Source organism: Manis pentadactyla, chromosome X, assembly GCF_030020395.1.
Source record: "Manis pentadactyla isolate mManPen7 chromosome X, mManPen7.hap1, whole genome shotgun sequence".
NCBI lineage: Eukaryota > Metazoa > Chordata > Mammalia > Pholidota > Manidae > Manis > Manis pentadactyla.
The window spans coordinates 6,460,624-6,478,298 of record NC_080038.1 but is presented as its reverse complement, the minus strand read 5'-3'; the positions used below and the strand labels follow the sequence as shown (position 1 = coordinate 6,478,298).

The 17,675-nt window shown below is 44.4% G+C and overlaps 1 protein-coding gene across 6 annotated transcripts in view; it reads left to right on the top strand.

Annotated features, from left to right (window-relative positions):
- The window catches only part of ARHGAP6 (Rho GTPase activating protein 6), a 430,489-nt gene extending 421,872 nt beyond the window's left edge, over window positions 1-8,617 (top strand). For 5 of the 6 annotated variants that reach the window (XM_036912992.2, XM_036912996.2, XM_057495811.1 and 2 more), the window contains 3 exons: window positions 1,132-1,400; window positions 4,043-4,123; window positions 6,624-8,617. In XM_036912992.2, coding sequence (XP_036768887.2) covers window positions 1,132-1,400; window positions 4,043-4,123; window positions 6,624-7,300 — 1,027 coding nt within the window. In that variant the 3' untranslated portion in view covers window positions 7,301-8,617. The remainder of the gene's footprint in view (window positions 1-1,131; window positions 1,401-4,042; window positions 4,124-6,623) is intronic. The other variant, XM_036912993.2, reaches the window with a different exon arrangement.
- Window positions 8,618-17,675: the final 9,058 nt, after the last annotated feature.

Sequence of the window (17,675 nt, the reverse complement as noted above, 5' to 3'; positions counted from 1 at the left end):
TGGGTAAGACATTCCCTCAACGAACGTGCTGGGGCCCCTGGCTGCTCCGCGCCGGGCGTTCCTTCCCGACATTCATTCCTTCCCTGTTTCGTGCACGAAGTCCTTTGGTGAGGAAAGGATTGCTCGGGCATGCATTTCCCTTCTTTAAGATCACAGAGGATTTGTTCTGAAAATTCAAACTAAAAGAAAGTCAAGATTAGTAAAGAGAATGAAAGTAGTGAGGAAGAGAGAAGCAGGATCTTTAAGTTGTAATCAATCTGTGATTATTTCCCTTTAAGATGTTGTCAGGGCCACTGTTTTGAGGAAGGTAGAAAATACAGATGTTCCCAGGTAAGACTTCAAACACTCTTCCCATATTCCTGACGCTGCCGTTTTTCCTGTTTTGCTCACGTGTCAGTGTTACTTCTGTTGCTGTGACAACTCATGTGCACATAGACGATGTGATGGATATGCTGATGTGTATGTTTTATATCAGGTTGTAAAAGCACTAGTGCATGGTAAATCACTTCAGGTGTATTTAAATACAGTGAACTCGAGTGATGGTCATATATTTGTCTTCCCAGCCATTTCATACATGAAACAGTTATCCCCACCAGTAGCATCTTCGTTGTCGTCACTGGAGGGAGGCATTTACTTACACTAAGTATTTGGGGAAGGAAGAGAAATTGTCCGTAAAGCCACAAAGAACTTCATATAGTTTCAATCACAAATTCAATCAGAAAACCTTTTTAATTCAGGACATTGAGAAAAGTAAAGGAGTTACCTACCAGTTTTTCCTTCCTCAAAGGGTAGTGAGCATTATGCTTTTATTTTAAAATAGGACCAGGGATTAATCCAACAGGCCTTTCCATCTCCTCTAGATGGAGAATTCAGGGCTCCATGTCGGCTCATCCCCCTACCTTCGCCTTGACATTTCCTGCACCATCTGTTGGGTTTTGCTGCTCCCTGCTGGCCATTTCTGGAAATGCTTTCCCCTTGTTGTAACTGTCTTGGAACATTGTTTTAAAGGTCTTTTTGTTTCAGCCCGTGTCTGTGCATTCACCTCCTGTCACTCATGTAACGGTTGTATAACCATACCTGGTCACTGGTTGTTAACACACTCACAGACCTGTAATTGTCTCCTTGTGCCAGAAGCCCTGACATGCTGCCGTCGGAAGGTCCCTTTTCCGTGGGAGGAAGGCACTCATCCACAGACTCCAACAAGGCCTCCAGCGGAGACCTCTCCCCTTATGACAACAGCTCCCCTGTGCTGTCCGAGCGCTCCCTGCTGGCTATGCAAGAGGATGCGAGCCCGGGGGGCTCGGAGAAGCTTTTCAAAGGGCTGGAGCAGGACTTGCTGGTGGGCCACTTGACATCGTCAAAATCCAGGGAGAGTTCTCCTGGACCAAGGCTTGGGAAAGGTAAGTGGAGCCTGGCCGGCGCGGGCCAGACCAGTGACTGATTGCATGTGGCAGGTGTGGGTGCTTGGGACCTACTCCTCATCCCTTCCTTGTTTTATGTTTCCGTAATTGTTTGAGCACCTGCTGAACACCTTCTCTAGAAAGAGGAAGGTGGGGCAAGCCATTGTCATCTCAGAGGGGCCCGGCAGACCCAGTTTTCTGGGAAGCCACCTCCCTCCCTGGGAGCTGCTGAAGTTCCCAGCTGACTCTTTGCCCTCCAGCAGCAGGCACTTGATGTGTCCTGGCCAGTGGGTTTGACTGCATATTTGCTGGGCTAAGATGTTACCCCTATTTATTGCTGTTCCTTTTACAAAGAGAACTTACTGAACCTGCTATACAAGACCATAGGGTTCCAAAGAGGTCTCCGTGGGAGATTAAGATTTTTTGGCAAAATAAGGATCCCATGTCAAACACATTTGGGAAATGCCAAGTTACCCAAAGCCAATCGTTTCTTAATTGTACAACGTCTCAAATTCTTGCAAGTGCAAATAAGCACAATGAGTGTCCACAGTGGGAGAAAGGGTATGATTTGCAGCTTTTCCCAAACTTATTTGGCCACCAAATGGCTGGTTCTGTTCTTTCGTTCCACAGAGAAATTCCCAAGGGCCAGGAGTCAGCAGGACACTCTTTAAGTAATAATTGGACAGCACAGTACAAATTCTTGCTGTTTTATCTTAAATTTATAATTTAATCTGAAGAGCCATACTGAAAGGCCCCTTTCTCTTGTGTGTGTGTGTGTGTGTGTGCACGTGTGTGTGTGTGTGTGTAAATCATAGCATCTTTATTTTATAAATATTTGTGCCAAAAATAATTTTAAAAACTTAACATAAAAACAATAGTTCATATTCCCATCAGGCATACAATTATTTTTAAAATGTGAAACTTCATTTTTCCTAGTCCTTGTCCGTATATATACATAACTTTATATATTTGCTTTCATAGTATAGCTACTTTTGACCTAAGCCAACTTAAAATTATATCAGTAGAATGTGCCATTATGCTAATGTTTTTGTGGTCATGATATATTCCCATTAAAGCAATGTATCATGAATTTTTACCTGTTTCCTTTCCAGTGTATATAAATGATTTCTAATTTTTGCTCTTTTAGATTAGTGACAGAGTTTCTGTAGGTAATATTATCTGCAACAAGAACAAAAAAGGCGATCTGAAGAGAATTTTGCTACTATGAAAGGCATGGCATATTTGGGTTTCTAAGTACAGATTCTTTGAGATACTGTTAGACAAGTTTACACCAGTGAAGCCTGATTCTTTCCTCCCAGGGTCAGTGGCTTTGTTTTGCAGGTTTTTACCAAGTAGGCTAAGGCTCACCTTAGTTCTTTCCACCTGCTCACATCTTGGTGAACTCAACAGTGTGGGTCTCAGCATTGCACCCCAGGGGACATGTGACATTTCTAGACACATTTGTGGTCCTCACAACTTGAGAGGGAGTGCTACTGGCAGCCGGTGGGTGGAGCCCAGGGAGGCCGCTCAACCCGCCACATTAGTGCCCAGGATGCCCTACCACAAAGAATGACCTGACCCCAAATGGCAATAGTGCTGAGGCCGAGCAACCCTCCCTAACCTACAACTTTCTCCCTGGAAATAACCTCACCCTGAGGGAAGTAGAAGAGAGCAGTGTTAGTACCCAAGAATAAGAGTACTACTGCATTTGGAGTCAATAACCTGCACTGCCACTTTCAACCTATAGGACCTTGAGTGAGTGAGTGAGCATTTTGGAGTCCCATGGCTGCGTCCTATGAGAACTAAGAAAGATAGCATGTGAATTTGTAGGGTTTAATTAGCTCACCTATGTAAAGTCCTTAACACAGACCATGGCATATAATACGGGCTCCATAACCTGGGTGCATTTCTTACCTGCTCCTGTGATGTGGTCATAATAACCATTTCTGGAAGCCACTGTGTTCAGCAGTTCATATGCATTCTCTCCTGGAATCCCGAGGAGATGGGCCCTTCATTCGTTTCCTATGGCTGCTGTAACAAATGGCCACACACTTAGTGGTTTCAAACAACACACAAATTTATTATCCTAGTTCTGGATGTCAGAAGTCTAAGATGGGTCCAAAGGCCTGTGTTCCTTCTGGAGACTCTAGAGAACAATCTGTTTCCCGGCCTTCCCCAGCTTCTAGAGTCTGCCCGCCTCCTTGGGCTCCTGACCTCCTCCCCCATCATTAAAGTCAGTAACGCGGCGGCTCTCCCGCCTGTCTCCCTCTTAGTAGGATTCTTGTGATTGCATAGGACCCACCCAGATAATTTAGGATCATCGTCTCATCTCACAATCTCTGACTTAATCGCACCTGCAAAGTCCCTTTTGAATATCACATCTTTACAGGTTCTGGGGATCATGACACACATCTTTGGGGGAACCTGTCTACCACAACCTTAATGTAGAAAGAGGCTTTTCATGAATTTCTAAATGGAATAAGCCTCCAGAAAGGCAGGTCTGCATGATATTCTGTCTTGTATCCACCACAGTCTTAAATACAGTGGTTTACACAGAAGAGAAGTTATAATATTTGTTTATTGATTTTTGCTCTTCAGTTTTCATTGTGAGTTACATACCTTTCTGATACACTTTTACCTAGATATGTTGGAGGAGCCTTTCAATATCTGGGGAACTTGGCATTCAACATTAAAAAGTGGGTCCAAAGACCCAGGAATGACAGGTAAAATACTATTTTTAAAAGAGTATTTATTGCATTTCCTTTTCAGATTTTTAAGTTTCATATATTTTTGCCTTACTATCATCACATTACATGCTGGTCAAATATTTGGAAAATGCTGGAAACAGGAAAAAAAGGATAAAGCTAAACTTAGCCTTTCCACCAAACTACATCAGTTTTTGACTATATTCCATTTCTTTTCCTTTGCAAGAGTTTGTAAACATAGTTACAGTCATTCTGTCTGTGCAAGTGTATGTTAACTTCCATTTTCCAGTTATTTCCCATTATCATTGTTAAGGGCCACATAGTATTCCAGAGTTTCATAGTTTGGGACAACTGAGTTGTTTCCATTTCTTTCTGCAGTTGCTGTAATAAGTTATGCTCTTAGGCCTTTTTTTATGCACTTTTGTTGTATTTTACATTATTAGTAGATTCACAAAATTTTGGAAAGCAAGTAGTGAATCCAGAATAGGAAAGTAGGTCAAAAATTATGAACCTTTCCAAGAATTCAGAGTTATAGTCACTTCACGTTGGGTGTAGCATACTCTAGCTGCTTCTCTGTAAGTCCTAGACGGAATGGCTTTTCATTGTCCTCTCCATGTCACTTTAATCTCACGGTATTGCAAATTACTGGGTTTGCATTTTTTCTAATTTAAAGATCAAAATGGTGTTGATTGTTTTGATTTGCATTTATTTCTCACCAGTGTTTTTCCATTTTTTCTATTGATTTTAGCTAACAATCATATTAAATTAATTTCTATTAATGTAGCTGAATTTCCTCCTACTGGATTGCCATTTATGTCATAGGCTATTTATGAATGCTAGTGTTCAGAAATTGATTCTTATGAACTCTTCCAATAACAAAGACATCAATCCTTTGTCCATGTTGCTTACCACTGATATTATCCCTTGCATTTTTTCCCTCCAGATAGCTGGGATTTTAAAATGTTTTCTGTAGTCTATCACTCTTTTTTGTGAATTCTTTCACAAAATTAATGTTTGCTTAAGCATTGGATGGCCAGTCATCTATACACTTCTCTCTTTCATAGTATCTCATTATTTTAACCCTTAATTCTTTAATCCATCTGGAATATATGTTAATATATAGCATGAAGTGTATAAATTGCTTTGTTTTATTGTTCAAAAAAAATACAGTCCACTTCTCAGTGTTTTGTAATACCTTCTTTATTACATTTTTAAAGCACAGTGCATTTTTAATTGAATGGCCTCTAATCTGGCTGACTTTAGTACTGATCTGTTATCTAACTACATCTCACTATATCCCCTGAACTGCTTTACTGCCTTTTTCCCCAAGGAGAAACTATTCCAAGATGTTCTGCTCTATTTTTCCTTCTGCTGTTTCAACTCTAATCTGAGCCTGCATAAATGCTCATATCTCCCTCTCCCCCAGCAATGATCTTGTTCTCTTTCCCTGCCTACTGTTTGGGCAGTGAGAGCACAGGGCAGATGTACAGGAAAAAGGCAGTCTGGGGACAGAACTCTGAATGTGCTTGTGAAACACATTGCTCTCCCTTCAATTTCTGGAGAAAATTTGTATCAGCTAGGGAAGCCTTGCTGCTGTAACATACAGCCCCTGAAAGTCAGTGGCTTAACCTATCACAGGTTGATTTCTCCCTCACAACACACTCCTGCATGGATTGTGCAGGGTGAGGAGGGGTGGGAGGTGTGCTCTGTTCCACATAGTCATTCTGGGGCCCAGGTTCCATCTAGCTGATGGCTCCCCCATCCTCAGGCACCGGAGTCTTCCATGGTTTCTCCCTCCTGGGCTAGTAGTTGAGGGAAGGGAGTGAATAAGGAAGAGTAGGTGTGCATTTGGTTTTTTAACAGACCAGGTCTAGAATGGCTCACATCACATCTCTACACATTTATTGGCCAGACCTCATTTATGTGGCTCTCTGCAAGGGAGTCTGGGAAATGGCATCCAGGAAGGAAAGGGGAAACTTTGGTGAACAATGAGCTGGTCTTTCCCATAATGGTTGTGGTAGAATATACACAGTGACTGCCATCTTCACTATATTGTGGCACCAAATGGGCACTTCAGAATCAGTTTGTTTATTCCGACAGCTTTTATTGACTGATAGAAACATAAAAGCATTGTAATTTGTGTCTTATCTAGATTGCAAACTGCACCCGAAGTAGAAGGGGACAAATGCTTCCTTCACCTTTTAGGTCCAGGAACATTATCATAGCCAGGTAGAGGGTGCCTTTCCTGACGTATAAATTAGTGACAAGGACTGTTTAGTTGGACAGCTAACCTGTCAGTCTAGGCATCTGTTTTAGGAGCTGCTACATGAACTGTGCCAATAATCAAAAACTCTGTCATTTCTTTGACTAGGCAGTCTTCTACTAGGTGGTGGCAACTAAGAGTGCCCTGTGCATTTTCCATTTTTGAAGTTGGCAGTGGGAAGGAAATAATAGGCCATCCCAAGAGGGATTCTACAAATTAATTCTATTATTTCTTGCCCTTCTCTCTGACTTTCAGGTTCCTATGGCGACATTTTTGAAAGCAGCTCCCTAAGACCGGGGCCATGCTCCCTTTCCCAAGGGAACCTGTCCCCAAATTGGCTTCAGTGGCAGGGGAGTCCCACAGAACTGGACAGTGGTATGCAGGTTGTTCAAAGGACTCAGCCCACGGCCACCGTCATGCAGCACAGAGCCCACCGTCCTGTGTCCCGCATCTGTAGCCCACCCCACACCCAGGGCAGTGGCCGGAGGTCGGAGCAGTACTTGACTCTGAGCAGCGCCGAGGACCTCACCGAGAGCGAGCTGGATGTGACCCGGCAGCAGAGCCAAGCCAAGCTTTTGCCCCAGAGACCTCGAGAGAGTGCGAGGCATGACAAGAGGCCTCCTCCTCCTTATCCTGGTCCAGGGAAGCAAGCTTTCACATCGTCCCACCAGCCCACGGAGCCACCGTTGTGGAGACCTCAGAGACCAGAAGAAGATTCCAGAACAGCTTTGGAAGACGGAAGCCAAACAGCTGAGCGAGAGCACCGGGCTGCCCAGCAGAAACTGAGCAGTGCTTACGCCAGTCCTGCCAGCGATCAGAACAGTAAGACCTTGGGCGAGACCAACTGGCTAGACTGGCAGAGAGAGCGGTGGCAAATCTGGGAGCTCCTGTCGGCCGACAACCCCGATGCCCTCCCGGAGACGCTGGTATAAGCCCACCCAAGCTCGCGCCCTCCCGTCCCAAACAGCCTTCTTTCGCTCAGTAGGGGAAAAAGTTGGTGTTGAACAATTGGACACTCTCTTATTTCTCTTCCTTTACACATCTAAAAAATAACACAAAAGAAGCTCAGTTCACTTAAAGATATAGAGCACTAGTACCCTGGCCACTTAGAATAAAGTTCTGTTGCATAGCCAGCCTTAGGAAAAAACAAAAACAAAAACAGATGGCCATGTCTCATCTAAAACCTATTCACATTGCCTCTGTATAAGATAAAACTCTTGCTTTGGTTTTGCTTATTTGTGTTTATGTGACTATAGTTTTGACTATTGTATATTCTGTAACAGATTATGTATGATAATCATATATGATATATTCACAGAAAACAAAAGGAACAATTTTTTGTAATCACTTCACTTACACTATGTAATGAGAATCTATAGAATGTTCTAGAATATGCACAAGCAGGTTTCTGTGCTTTTGCCATAGCTTTTTATCTGGGGACAGCCCTACCTTCAATGCCTAAGAAAAACACTAACAAAACAAAACAAAACAATATGCGAAGCCATATTTTTATATAGTAGTGAGATACAAAAAATATAGTTACTGGATGCTTTTTCATATTGAATGTTTTAAGGAAAATATTAAATTTGATATGTTATGGAATATATTTTTAGAATCTGTTTAGAAAGGATTCAGTTAATCAAACAAGAGAAAGGCCGTGCCTAGCAAAGAAAGGATAATTAAGAAGTTGTCCTTCCCATTTTAGGTCCAATTCAATTTTATATAGACCATATATAATATATATTTATAATGTATAACTTTTATGTATTTTTCAAAACTACAAACTGGAATCCAACTATAAAGTGTTTAAGAATCTAAATAGAGTATTCAAATTACAGAACATGGTTTTTCCTTTTGCCCCATAATCAGTATTAACCAAATTATCTGCAACGCTTTGAAAAGTAAGTCATGTTGCGAAAAGAACTACAGCTTTGTACTGACATCGTGCCAAAGGCTGAGGAAATGTTTTCTTCGGTAATTTTGTGTGTATTGTATGTAAAATGCTCCTACCTTGTACTTCAGCAGTAATTTGCAGTTTGTCAATTGCAAAACCATATTTGACCAGCAGGTGGCGATTCGCTACAGTATTCTATGAGGTTTTTTTTCACTTCATAAGGGAATGTGTATTATAGAAAAAGAATTTTTTTTATAAAACATTCTACTCTTAATTTTCATGTGGGCAATGACATTTTCAGTGGGTTTCTTAAAGTTCTGTCCTGTGCTATGATGAATAAAAAGTTAAGGCTTTGTTCCCTGGCATTAAGTCTAATGAATGAATTGACATGCCCTCCGCACGTACACCTCACTATCCACAAATCCACGTGTCATAAATAATGGCAGTACTATACCTCTAGAGCTAAAGAGCTAGTCAAAAAATATCAGACGGTTTGGGGACATTGGCCCAGTGACACTGACACCTTTAGAAACTTATAATAATCATTTGTGGCAAGTGAAGGCTGACTGTCATTCAGTTGAAACTCAGTTGTCCATGAGGAAGTGGTTTGCTACAGGATGGCAGCCCAGGATTCCAGCCTGCTGGACAGGTGCTGCCTGACACAATCCCTGCAGGTTACACTGCCCCACAGGCCTCAGGTGCTTAATTGGCTTCAGGGCCGAAATAATGAATGCACACGTGATATCTGCTGTTTCTTATTGGGCGGGTGATTGGGCTCTGCCATTGGGTCCAGCACTTCGGCCACTGGCTGGACGCCGGGAGGTTTTGCTGGTTCTTCCTGGCTGCCCACACACAGCCAAAGGTTGTAAACAAGACCCAGAGCAAACATGACTTGATTGTGGATCACAAATTGCTTTTCTGTGCTACTGACCGACTGTCTTCTACTCCTGCTGACCCTGTTTTCTTGGCTGTGAATTTGACCATGATCTGGCCCATTCTTTCCATTCTGGACTTGACTGCCTGATTTATGGGACCCCCTTCGTCCAGCTGCGTGCCCTAACAGTCCTGTTTTTTTTAAAACTCCCAGACCAAATGGCCCTGAAGTTGATGTCTGTGTCACTAAAAGTAAGGAAAGTTATGTCACAGAAGGTATGCTCATCAGTAGATCTAGAATAGCCAGTCCAGGAAACAGGGCTCAGAATTTTTTGGAGGGGGGAAGGGGCTCAGAATATTTTTAAGGTAATTAAACTGAGTGTGGGTATGTGTGTGTATGTGTGAATCAAACAATATTCTCTCCCTTTCTCTTTGAAAGGTTTAAGCCCAGTGGCCATATCTTTAGCTTAGTGAGTGAAAGCTAGTTTCTTAGATGCCTTTATCACATTGAAAATAAGCCATTTTAAAATACACACACAAGACCCAAAGACCTGAGTGGAAATTGAAGTCATTTCTAAAACCTTATAAATGATTAAATACCTGACAAGAGAAAAGTAAAACTCAAAACTCTTCCTCAAGTTGGACAAAACCATTTAACAGGCTGCTCAAGTCACTCATTCCTATGAGCAAAGAAATCCTAGAAGCAAGAAGAAGCTACAGTGTGCCACAGATGTCTCCACGTCTCTGAATCCTCAATCGTTGTTTTTGTGTCTCTGGCAGTGGGGCTAGAATGATGACAGCAGAGATGGCCAAATAGGAATTTGTCTCTAAGTAGCTATTAACATATGTTTGTTGTGGGTTTTTGTCCAGAAAAAATGCTCCTACCAATGGAGTTTGTGCAAAATGAGGAAATTTCAAAATAAACCCAGCTTGCTGCTTTTCTTATGCACATTTGAATACACATCTGTTTGGCAGAGAAACAGCATTGGGATTAGAGGTAAGGAGATGTCAGAACAAAGTCCAGGCCTGTGGCGTATGTCGTCTGATAAGTAAACTGCAGGAGGCGGACTCCACAGACCTGAGAAGGGAGGAAAGGACTGAAGAGTCACCCAGAAATTGAAACAGGACCTCTCAGCTGGACAGAATTTTAAAACAGGACTAAATCAGTAGCAAATCTTCTTCAAGTGAAGAAAATACAAACCAAAGGAAAACTCCAGTAAAGGCTGGAATCCTTCGGCATAACCAAGGTGATGGACAGCGTCTCGGAGATGCTGAGCTGCAGGCAGCGGTCTGTGGGCATGGACCCCTTGACTGGCATGGCCTGCAGTTCACCAAGGTACAAGCACTACCAGCCCCAATGGAAGGCCCCTAGGAGGTTGCAGAAGGGTCAGAAGATTCTCGAAATTCAATTCCGTCAGCATCTGTTCAGTCTAGAGTGACCAACGTATCCCACTTTGCCTGGGACATCTCGAGATTAGTAATAAAAGCCCGGCATGCCAGAGCACAGGCCATGCTATTAGCTGGCAGGAGGCGACAGGTGGGATGGGGTACAAAGTGCTCTACCTTGGCACCTCTCAAAGAGGGCCACAGATAAGATACAGGACACCCAGCTCAATTGTCAGATAATCAATGGATTGTGTTTCAGCCTAAGTATGTCCCAAGCAATGTCTGAGAGGTACTAGAAAAAGGCTTCTTGTCCCAGGTACCGCACCAGACATAACTTATATTGAAAAGGACTTCGCTGTTTATCCGACATTCAAATCAATCTGAGCATCTATTTGCTAAATCTGGCAACCTCAATATCCAGCCTTGATATACCACTCGGTCCTCGACAGCTTGCCTGATGTCTGGACCGAATCTCCCATGGTGCCTGGACAGTTCTGAAGAGCCAGCGGCATGCCTCACCATCCACGGGCAGCCACCTTCCCTGCAGACAGCTCCCCCCTGGGCATCTCACCTGCAGCCTCTCCGGGATCCCAGCCTGGCTGATGCTGTCGCATGTCTCCCCGTCACTGGCCTTCCAACTCCTAACCCCACTCCACGCCACCGCCGGCCATGGTTCCAAAGACACATCTTTTCCTAGGCACGGCCCTGCTTAAGAGCCACCAGTACCTCCTCCTGCTCTGGCCAGAGGACAAAGTTCACCCTTCTCCAGGATAACAACGAAGCACCCCCCAATCCAGTCTCAACCTGCCTCCGCCTCCCGCCTCTCCCCACCCCATGCCCCTACTTGGGCCGCCATTCTCACACACAGGACCCACCTCTGCCCTTCTGTTCGAGGTCCTTGAATGCTCTTCCGTGCTTTCCCAAGTCAATTGATTTGCCACCGCTATGGAGGGAGGATGCCACCCTCCTCCAGGCCCTCTCCAGCTGCCCGCAGCACAGGTGCTGCCCCACCTTCTGGTGGCGCCCACCTGGGCCAGCTTGCAGGCTGGTCCTTGGGGTCCCCAGACTGGCGACATGGAGCGTTTTACTGCAGGGAGCAGGCCAACTTCCTTGGAGTGCACCCAACATCCCATGGGGACCCTTTCTCTGCCTCCCTTCACCTCAGAAATCCCATCCCAGGATTTCACAAAGTGGAGAATCAGGGTGTCAGGCCCCTCCATGGCACTGGTGGGAAGTGCAGTCTCCAGGCTCAGTCCTGGCTCATTCGTGGACACCAGGCACCTGAATCTCAAACCAGTTCTCAGGTCACCCCAATGTCACTTATGGTCTAGCACCCCTGTGCCAATCAGCTTTGCGGGTGGGACAGGGGAGGCAAAATGTATATTTCTAGGCTCCCTGGTTGGTGCTCAATAAATAATGGTTGAAAAAACAATGGCATTTTAAAGAAATGAAAGGGTCAAAGAAAGCAGGTTTGACTCCTGGCTTAATAACACCTTCGAGGGTTAAGTGAGAAAATACCTAGAGTAGCGCCAGCCATACAACAAACATTCAACAAATGGTAGTGCGGTTGGTGTCCCATGTGAGGTCATTTTAGAAAAAATAAATTGGGACCCTCCCTGCAAAGTGCAGGTACCATTAACTTTTATGAACAACATCTGAGTGTTCTCATTGATTCATTTAACCTCCACAAGCCGAGGACAGGAACCCTGACTAGTCTCATTTTCCTGAGGGCACAAATAACTCAGAGTGACATCCACTCCCACAAGGTGGCAGAACCAGGATTTGGTGGCAGGCCATCCGACAGTGCCAACCTGCCATCTGGGTAATTCGGGCTGGAGTGAACAAAGCTCTGTGGTTTCAGAGCCCTGGGTTCCTCTCACGAAGGCAAGGGTCTCAGCTGACCTTCCCCAGGGGAGGATCTCCCGCCTCTGAGAAGATGAATGAATGGAAAGGAGGACAGACCTTCTGATGTCCCCGAGGGGGCAAAACAGTTTCTTGTTTTCATACCAATGAGATGCCCACATTTGCTTAGAGGATGTAGGGGAGGAAAAAACCTCTCCCCCAGCCCTCTGAAGTTCATTACCTGGGGCCTGTGAATTAACCGTCAAAAGACAGCTTAACAGGAGAAAACGGTTTATTTCATGTGCACAGTGGGTGCGCCGATAAAAGAAGTACCTGGCTCCTTAAATGGTTAAAGGGTTACATATCTTAGAGAAAAGGGAGGCGGGGAGAAACCACTTCTCTGAGAAAAACAAACAGGTTTGTTTAAGAATGACAAATGCGTTTTTAGGAGAACGACAGAGATAAGAAAGTTTGTGAAAATGCCATCTATTCAGGTATCAGTGGTTTTTCCATCTCCTTCGGGGACCATGACCCTTCACCCAGAGAGGGGATTTATGGTGGTTTCATATTCCAGGAGTTGCTGCTTTTAGTCAGATAAGGGAAGTTCCAAGGAGGCTTTTTTTCTGCATCTGTTGAATCTCAAATGTCTTCAGCTTAAAATAGTCCTTATGCCCACTGTGGGGTTCCGAGGGGGTCTCCACAAGGGGACAATGAATTAGAGAAGGAGTTAGAAACATGCTTCTTACTGTAGGAAAGAAATATGGTCAGAGCCTTCATGTCAATCATTTTACTTGGTCCAAGATCAAGGGTCTGGGGCCAGAATCTGCGTGGGAAAATCAATCATGAGAGAAGAACGAGGGCCGACGAGCCACCTGGCTTTTTCCCTCCCCCTCCGGACCCTTTGCCCAGGGCCAGCTGGGCGTCTTGACCTCCCTCTCACCTCCCACCAAGAGATTTCTATCAGCTGTTTACCCCATCAGGGGGTGGGGGGAAATGCCATGTGGCCAGGAGCACGTCTCAGCTTGGCCAAAGGGCCAAGACTTGCTAGGGACCAAGTCAGTGCCCGTCTGCTGTGTTGCTGCTGATCATTGTGCAAACCAATGCTCCCAGTGGAGCAATTCAGCGGTGGCTGAGCTGAGCTCGACCCTCTCGGTGAGGTTTGTTATAACCATTCTGCAAATGTGAACCTTGAATTGTGTCCACCAGAAATATGTTAAGTCCTAAGTGCAGCACCTGTGACTGTGGCCTTATTTGCAAAAGATTAAGTTACGATGACGTCATCATGGTGGGCCCTAATCCAGTATGACTGGTGCTCCAATAAAAAGGGGAAAATGAGACAGACATGCACCAGGGAGGATGCCATGTGAGGTTTGGAATTCTGCTTCCACCAGCCAGGGAACCATCAGAAGCAAAGAGGCCTGGAGGAGACGCGTCCTAGTGCCTTCGAGGGAACATGCGTGGCTCCATCTATGCTCTGATCTTACTTGTAGCTTCCAGAACTGTGGGAGAATAAATTTCTATTGTTTAAACCACTCACTTTGGGAAACTTTGTTATGCCCTAGCAAACTGGTAAAGTGAGGTGAAGTAACAGAGACTACCCAGACCGCCTCTCCAGCTCAAGGGAGTAGCCACTCTGAAGACGGTTCCCTTTTGAGACCGTGATCCCCAGCGAAGCAGCACAGGGAGTAAGAGGGGTTTGCTGTGGCCCTACTGGGAGCCATCATCTTCACCTGCGTTATCTTGCCCCATTGTCATCTCCTACAGAAGTCATGTGAAGAGAGAACTCCCAGAGGAAAGGTTTTCATTATTCACACAAAAGAGAGGTGGCATTATGCAGCCTGGCAGGCAGAAAGGAGGGGAGGGGCAAACTGGGAACAGGGGCGCTCCCCTTGAAGACTGGCTTCCACATTTCCCCTTGGAATTGGCCCCCAGCTAAGTACATATGCAGCAATTATAAACGCCTTGCAAGAGTGGGGGCTGGTGAGAGGAAAGGAGTTCCAGGATGTGGGAGGGAAGCGAAGCTCAGCACCCCTGGGGTCAGGAGCTGCTGAGCTCCTGGGAGCACGGGTTAGAACTGCACTTTCGCCACCTGAGGCTCTGGGGATGGGGCCCAGGTGCCCCCAGGGATTCCGATGGACACAGACATCTGAGAAGCACCAAGCAGGTGCAGGGGAAAGCGACAAGCCCCACAAGGCTGCTCTATGCCAGTACTTTGCCTGAACGATATCAAATCCTATTTTTTTTTAAGTCAAATGAAATAAGAAATCATAAAATGATTACTTGTCACATGTTAACTGAGAACACAGAAAAGTACATCGTTTGCTAATTTCAGTATGGACGTAAGGCTGTTTCTTCTCTGGGTGCGGCGGTCAGCGGCACCACTTTACGCTTCTTACCTTAACCCCGTCCCTAGCAGTGTCCCCAGCACACCATCCCACTTCCAGCGGCTTTACAGCCAATTTAAGAAGCCACTGCGAAGCAGTGAATGAAGAATTGTTCTGGACTTTTACAATATTTTCCCAACCCTTTCCAGTGTCATGGCAGTATTTGTAGTTTCTCCTTTAAACCCGTCTTAATCAGTCTTCCGTATGTAAGACTTGCTTTGTGCAAAATAGCACGTTGTTTTAAGTTATGGGCTGTTGGTAAACTGACTGCTCAGTTAATAGGAGCACAGGAGGGATCTTTTAGCTCTGAGGATCAGCCAGCACATTTTTTCTTTCTTTTTTTTTTAGACAGCTTTATGGAGGAGCTATAATTACACACCATGCCATTCACTCATTTAAAGTGGACAGGTCAGTGGTTGCTAGTATAAGCACAGAGTTGTGCAAGCACCGATTTTAGAACATTTTCATCACCCCTGAAAGAAACCCTACACCCATGAGCAGTGATCCCCTGCCCCCCCCTCCCCCCGACTGTGGCAACCACTAGTCTATTTTCTGCCTCTATGAATTTGCCTAGGCTGGGCATTTCCATAAATGGAATCATACCGTATGTGGCCATTTGTGACTGGCTTCTTTCACTCAGCATAATGTTTTCAAGGCTCATACAAGTTGTAGCCTGTGTCAGTACTTAATTCCTTCTGTGGCTGAATAATATTGAATTCTATGGATATACTACAATTTGTTTATCCATTCACCAGTCAATGCCATTTGGGTCATTTCTAAGCCAGTAAACATGACCTTGTAATTTCTGTTTGAATCCGGATGCATATCACAAACAGGGATACCTTTGTGATCCTGTGGACACAATGAGCAACATTTTAGATGAGGAAGCAGGAAAGCCTAATTACAATCTTTATTTTTGTCAAGTGTCACTTGCATCTCAAATAAGCCATATGTCACCCTGCTGTGTTGATATTTTTTAAAAGGTCAGAGATTGCGGCCTGCCTTTTCCCTTTAGAGATTTTGAATGATATGAGCTTGCTTTGAGCAAGCACCCAAGTGCCTGCTAATCCTTCCAATTAACTGAAATCTGGGGACCCTCCTGTCCTCCTTCTAGAGACATTCCTCTTGGGAGAAGTAGGTCAGAGGGTGGTAGGCCATGTATTTCACCTCAGTAGTTCTTTTTCTTCCCACCTGTGCTCACAAACCTCCCTTTCTTGTTGATGCTGACATTCTTTGAGCGTTTCCCGCTGTGGGCTCTGTTCTAAGTGCTTTCCGGTGTCATCTTGTAAGGCCCTCAAAACAACTCTGGTAGGCTGGTGCTTTGGTCTGCAGGACTGTGCCCTCCCCCACCCCCACTCCCGTTCATATATTGAAATCTAACTCCCAGGGTGACGGTATCAGGGGGTGGGCCTTTGGGTGGTGCTTGGGTCACGGGGGCAGAGCCTTATGATGGGATCCTCCAGAGAGCTTCCGGTGAGGATGCAAGGGGAAGGAGGCCATCTACGAACCAGGAAGCAGGCTCTCCTCACCAGCCCGACTCTGCCGGCGCCCTGGCCTTGGACTCCACAGCCTCCAGAACTGTGAGAAATGAATTTGTTGTTTATAAGCCCCCCCAGTTGATAGTATTTTGTAATAGCAGCCTGAACAGACTAAGACGGCTCTATTATTCTTTTTAATGGCCAAGAAAGCTGAGGCCTAGAGGTACTAAGGTCACACAGCAAGCGAAGGTCTGAGCTGTGACTTTAAGCCAGCCATATGCCTCCAGGACACACATTCTTTATCCTTTTTTAAACAAACTGAGGTCTAATTGACATAACATTATATTAGTTTCAGGTGTACAAAATGATTTGACATATGCATATATTGTGAAATATTCACCACAGTAAATCTAGTTAACATCTGTCACCACAGTTACAGAAATTTTTTTTCCTTGTGATGAGAACTTTATGATCTACTCTTAGCAATGTTCAAATATGCAATCCAGTAGTGTTAATTATAGTCACCATGCTGTACCTTACATCCCTGACTTGTTTTATAACTGGAGATTTAGTGCCTTCTGACCCCCTCTGAATTTTGCCCATCCCCAGCCACCCCTGGTAACCACTAATCTGTTTCCTGTATCTATGAGCTCAATTTAATTTTTTCTTTTTTGCTTTTAGATTCCACATATATGATTATATGTTTTTGTCTTACTCTGACTTATTTCACTTAGCATAATACCCTTAAGGTAAATCCATGTTGTTGCAAATGGCAGGATTTCCTCCTTTTTATGACTAATGTTCCACTGCACATATACACACCACATTTTTATCCATTCATCCATGAGTGGACACTTAGCTTGTTTCTGTGTCTTGGCTACTGTAACAGTGAACATGGGGGCATAGATATCTTTTCAAGGACACTCAGTCTTTATCACTATGCACTGCCTTAAGCCTGTGCAGATACAAATGACCCATAGTACAAGTCCCACAGTCACCACAGATGTGAGGCATGAAGTGTGTATCTCTTCACTTTAGCTGGGGAGGAATAATTCTGGTACAGGTTAAGTCATATTGGTGGCTCAGTAAAACTGGTAACTGCACATTCAATGTATATTCAAAAATACTGAAGTGAACTTGCACTCCCTGGATTACTTTTTTTAAAAAAACTGAGGTACATACAATCAGATACACAAAACTTAAGTGTACAACTTGATGAATTTTGACATGATACACTCATGTAACCATCACCCAGATCAAGATATGAAACATTTTTTCCCCTTTCACCTTTTTCACCCATCCCCCACATCCTTCCCCTATGGCAACCACCAGTCTGTTCTCTTGAGTTTTTTTATTTGTTCATTTGTTTTTTAGATTCCACATATAAGTGAAATCATATGGTACTTTCTCTGAGTTATCTCACTTAGCATAATACCTTCTAGGACTATGT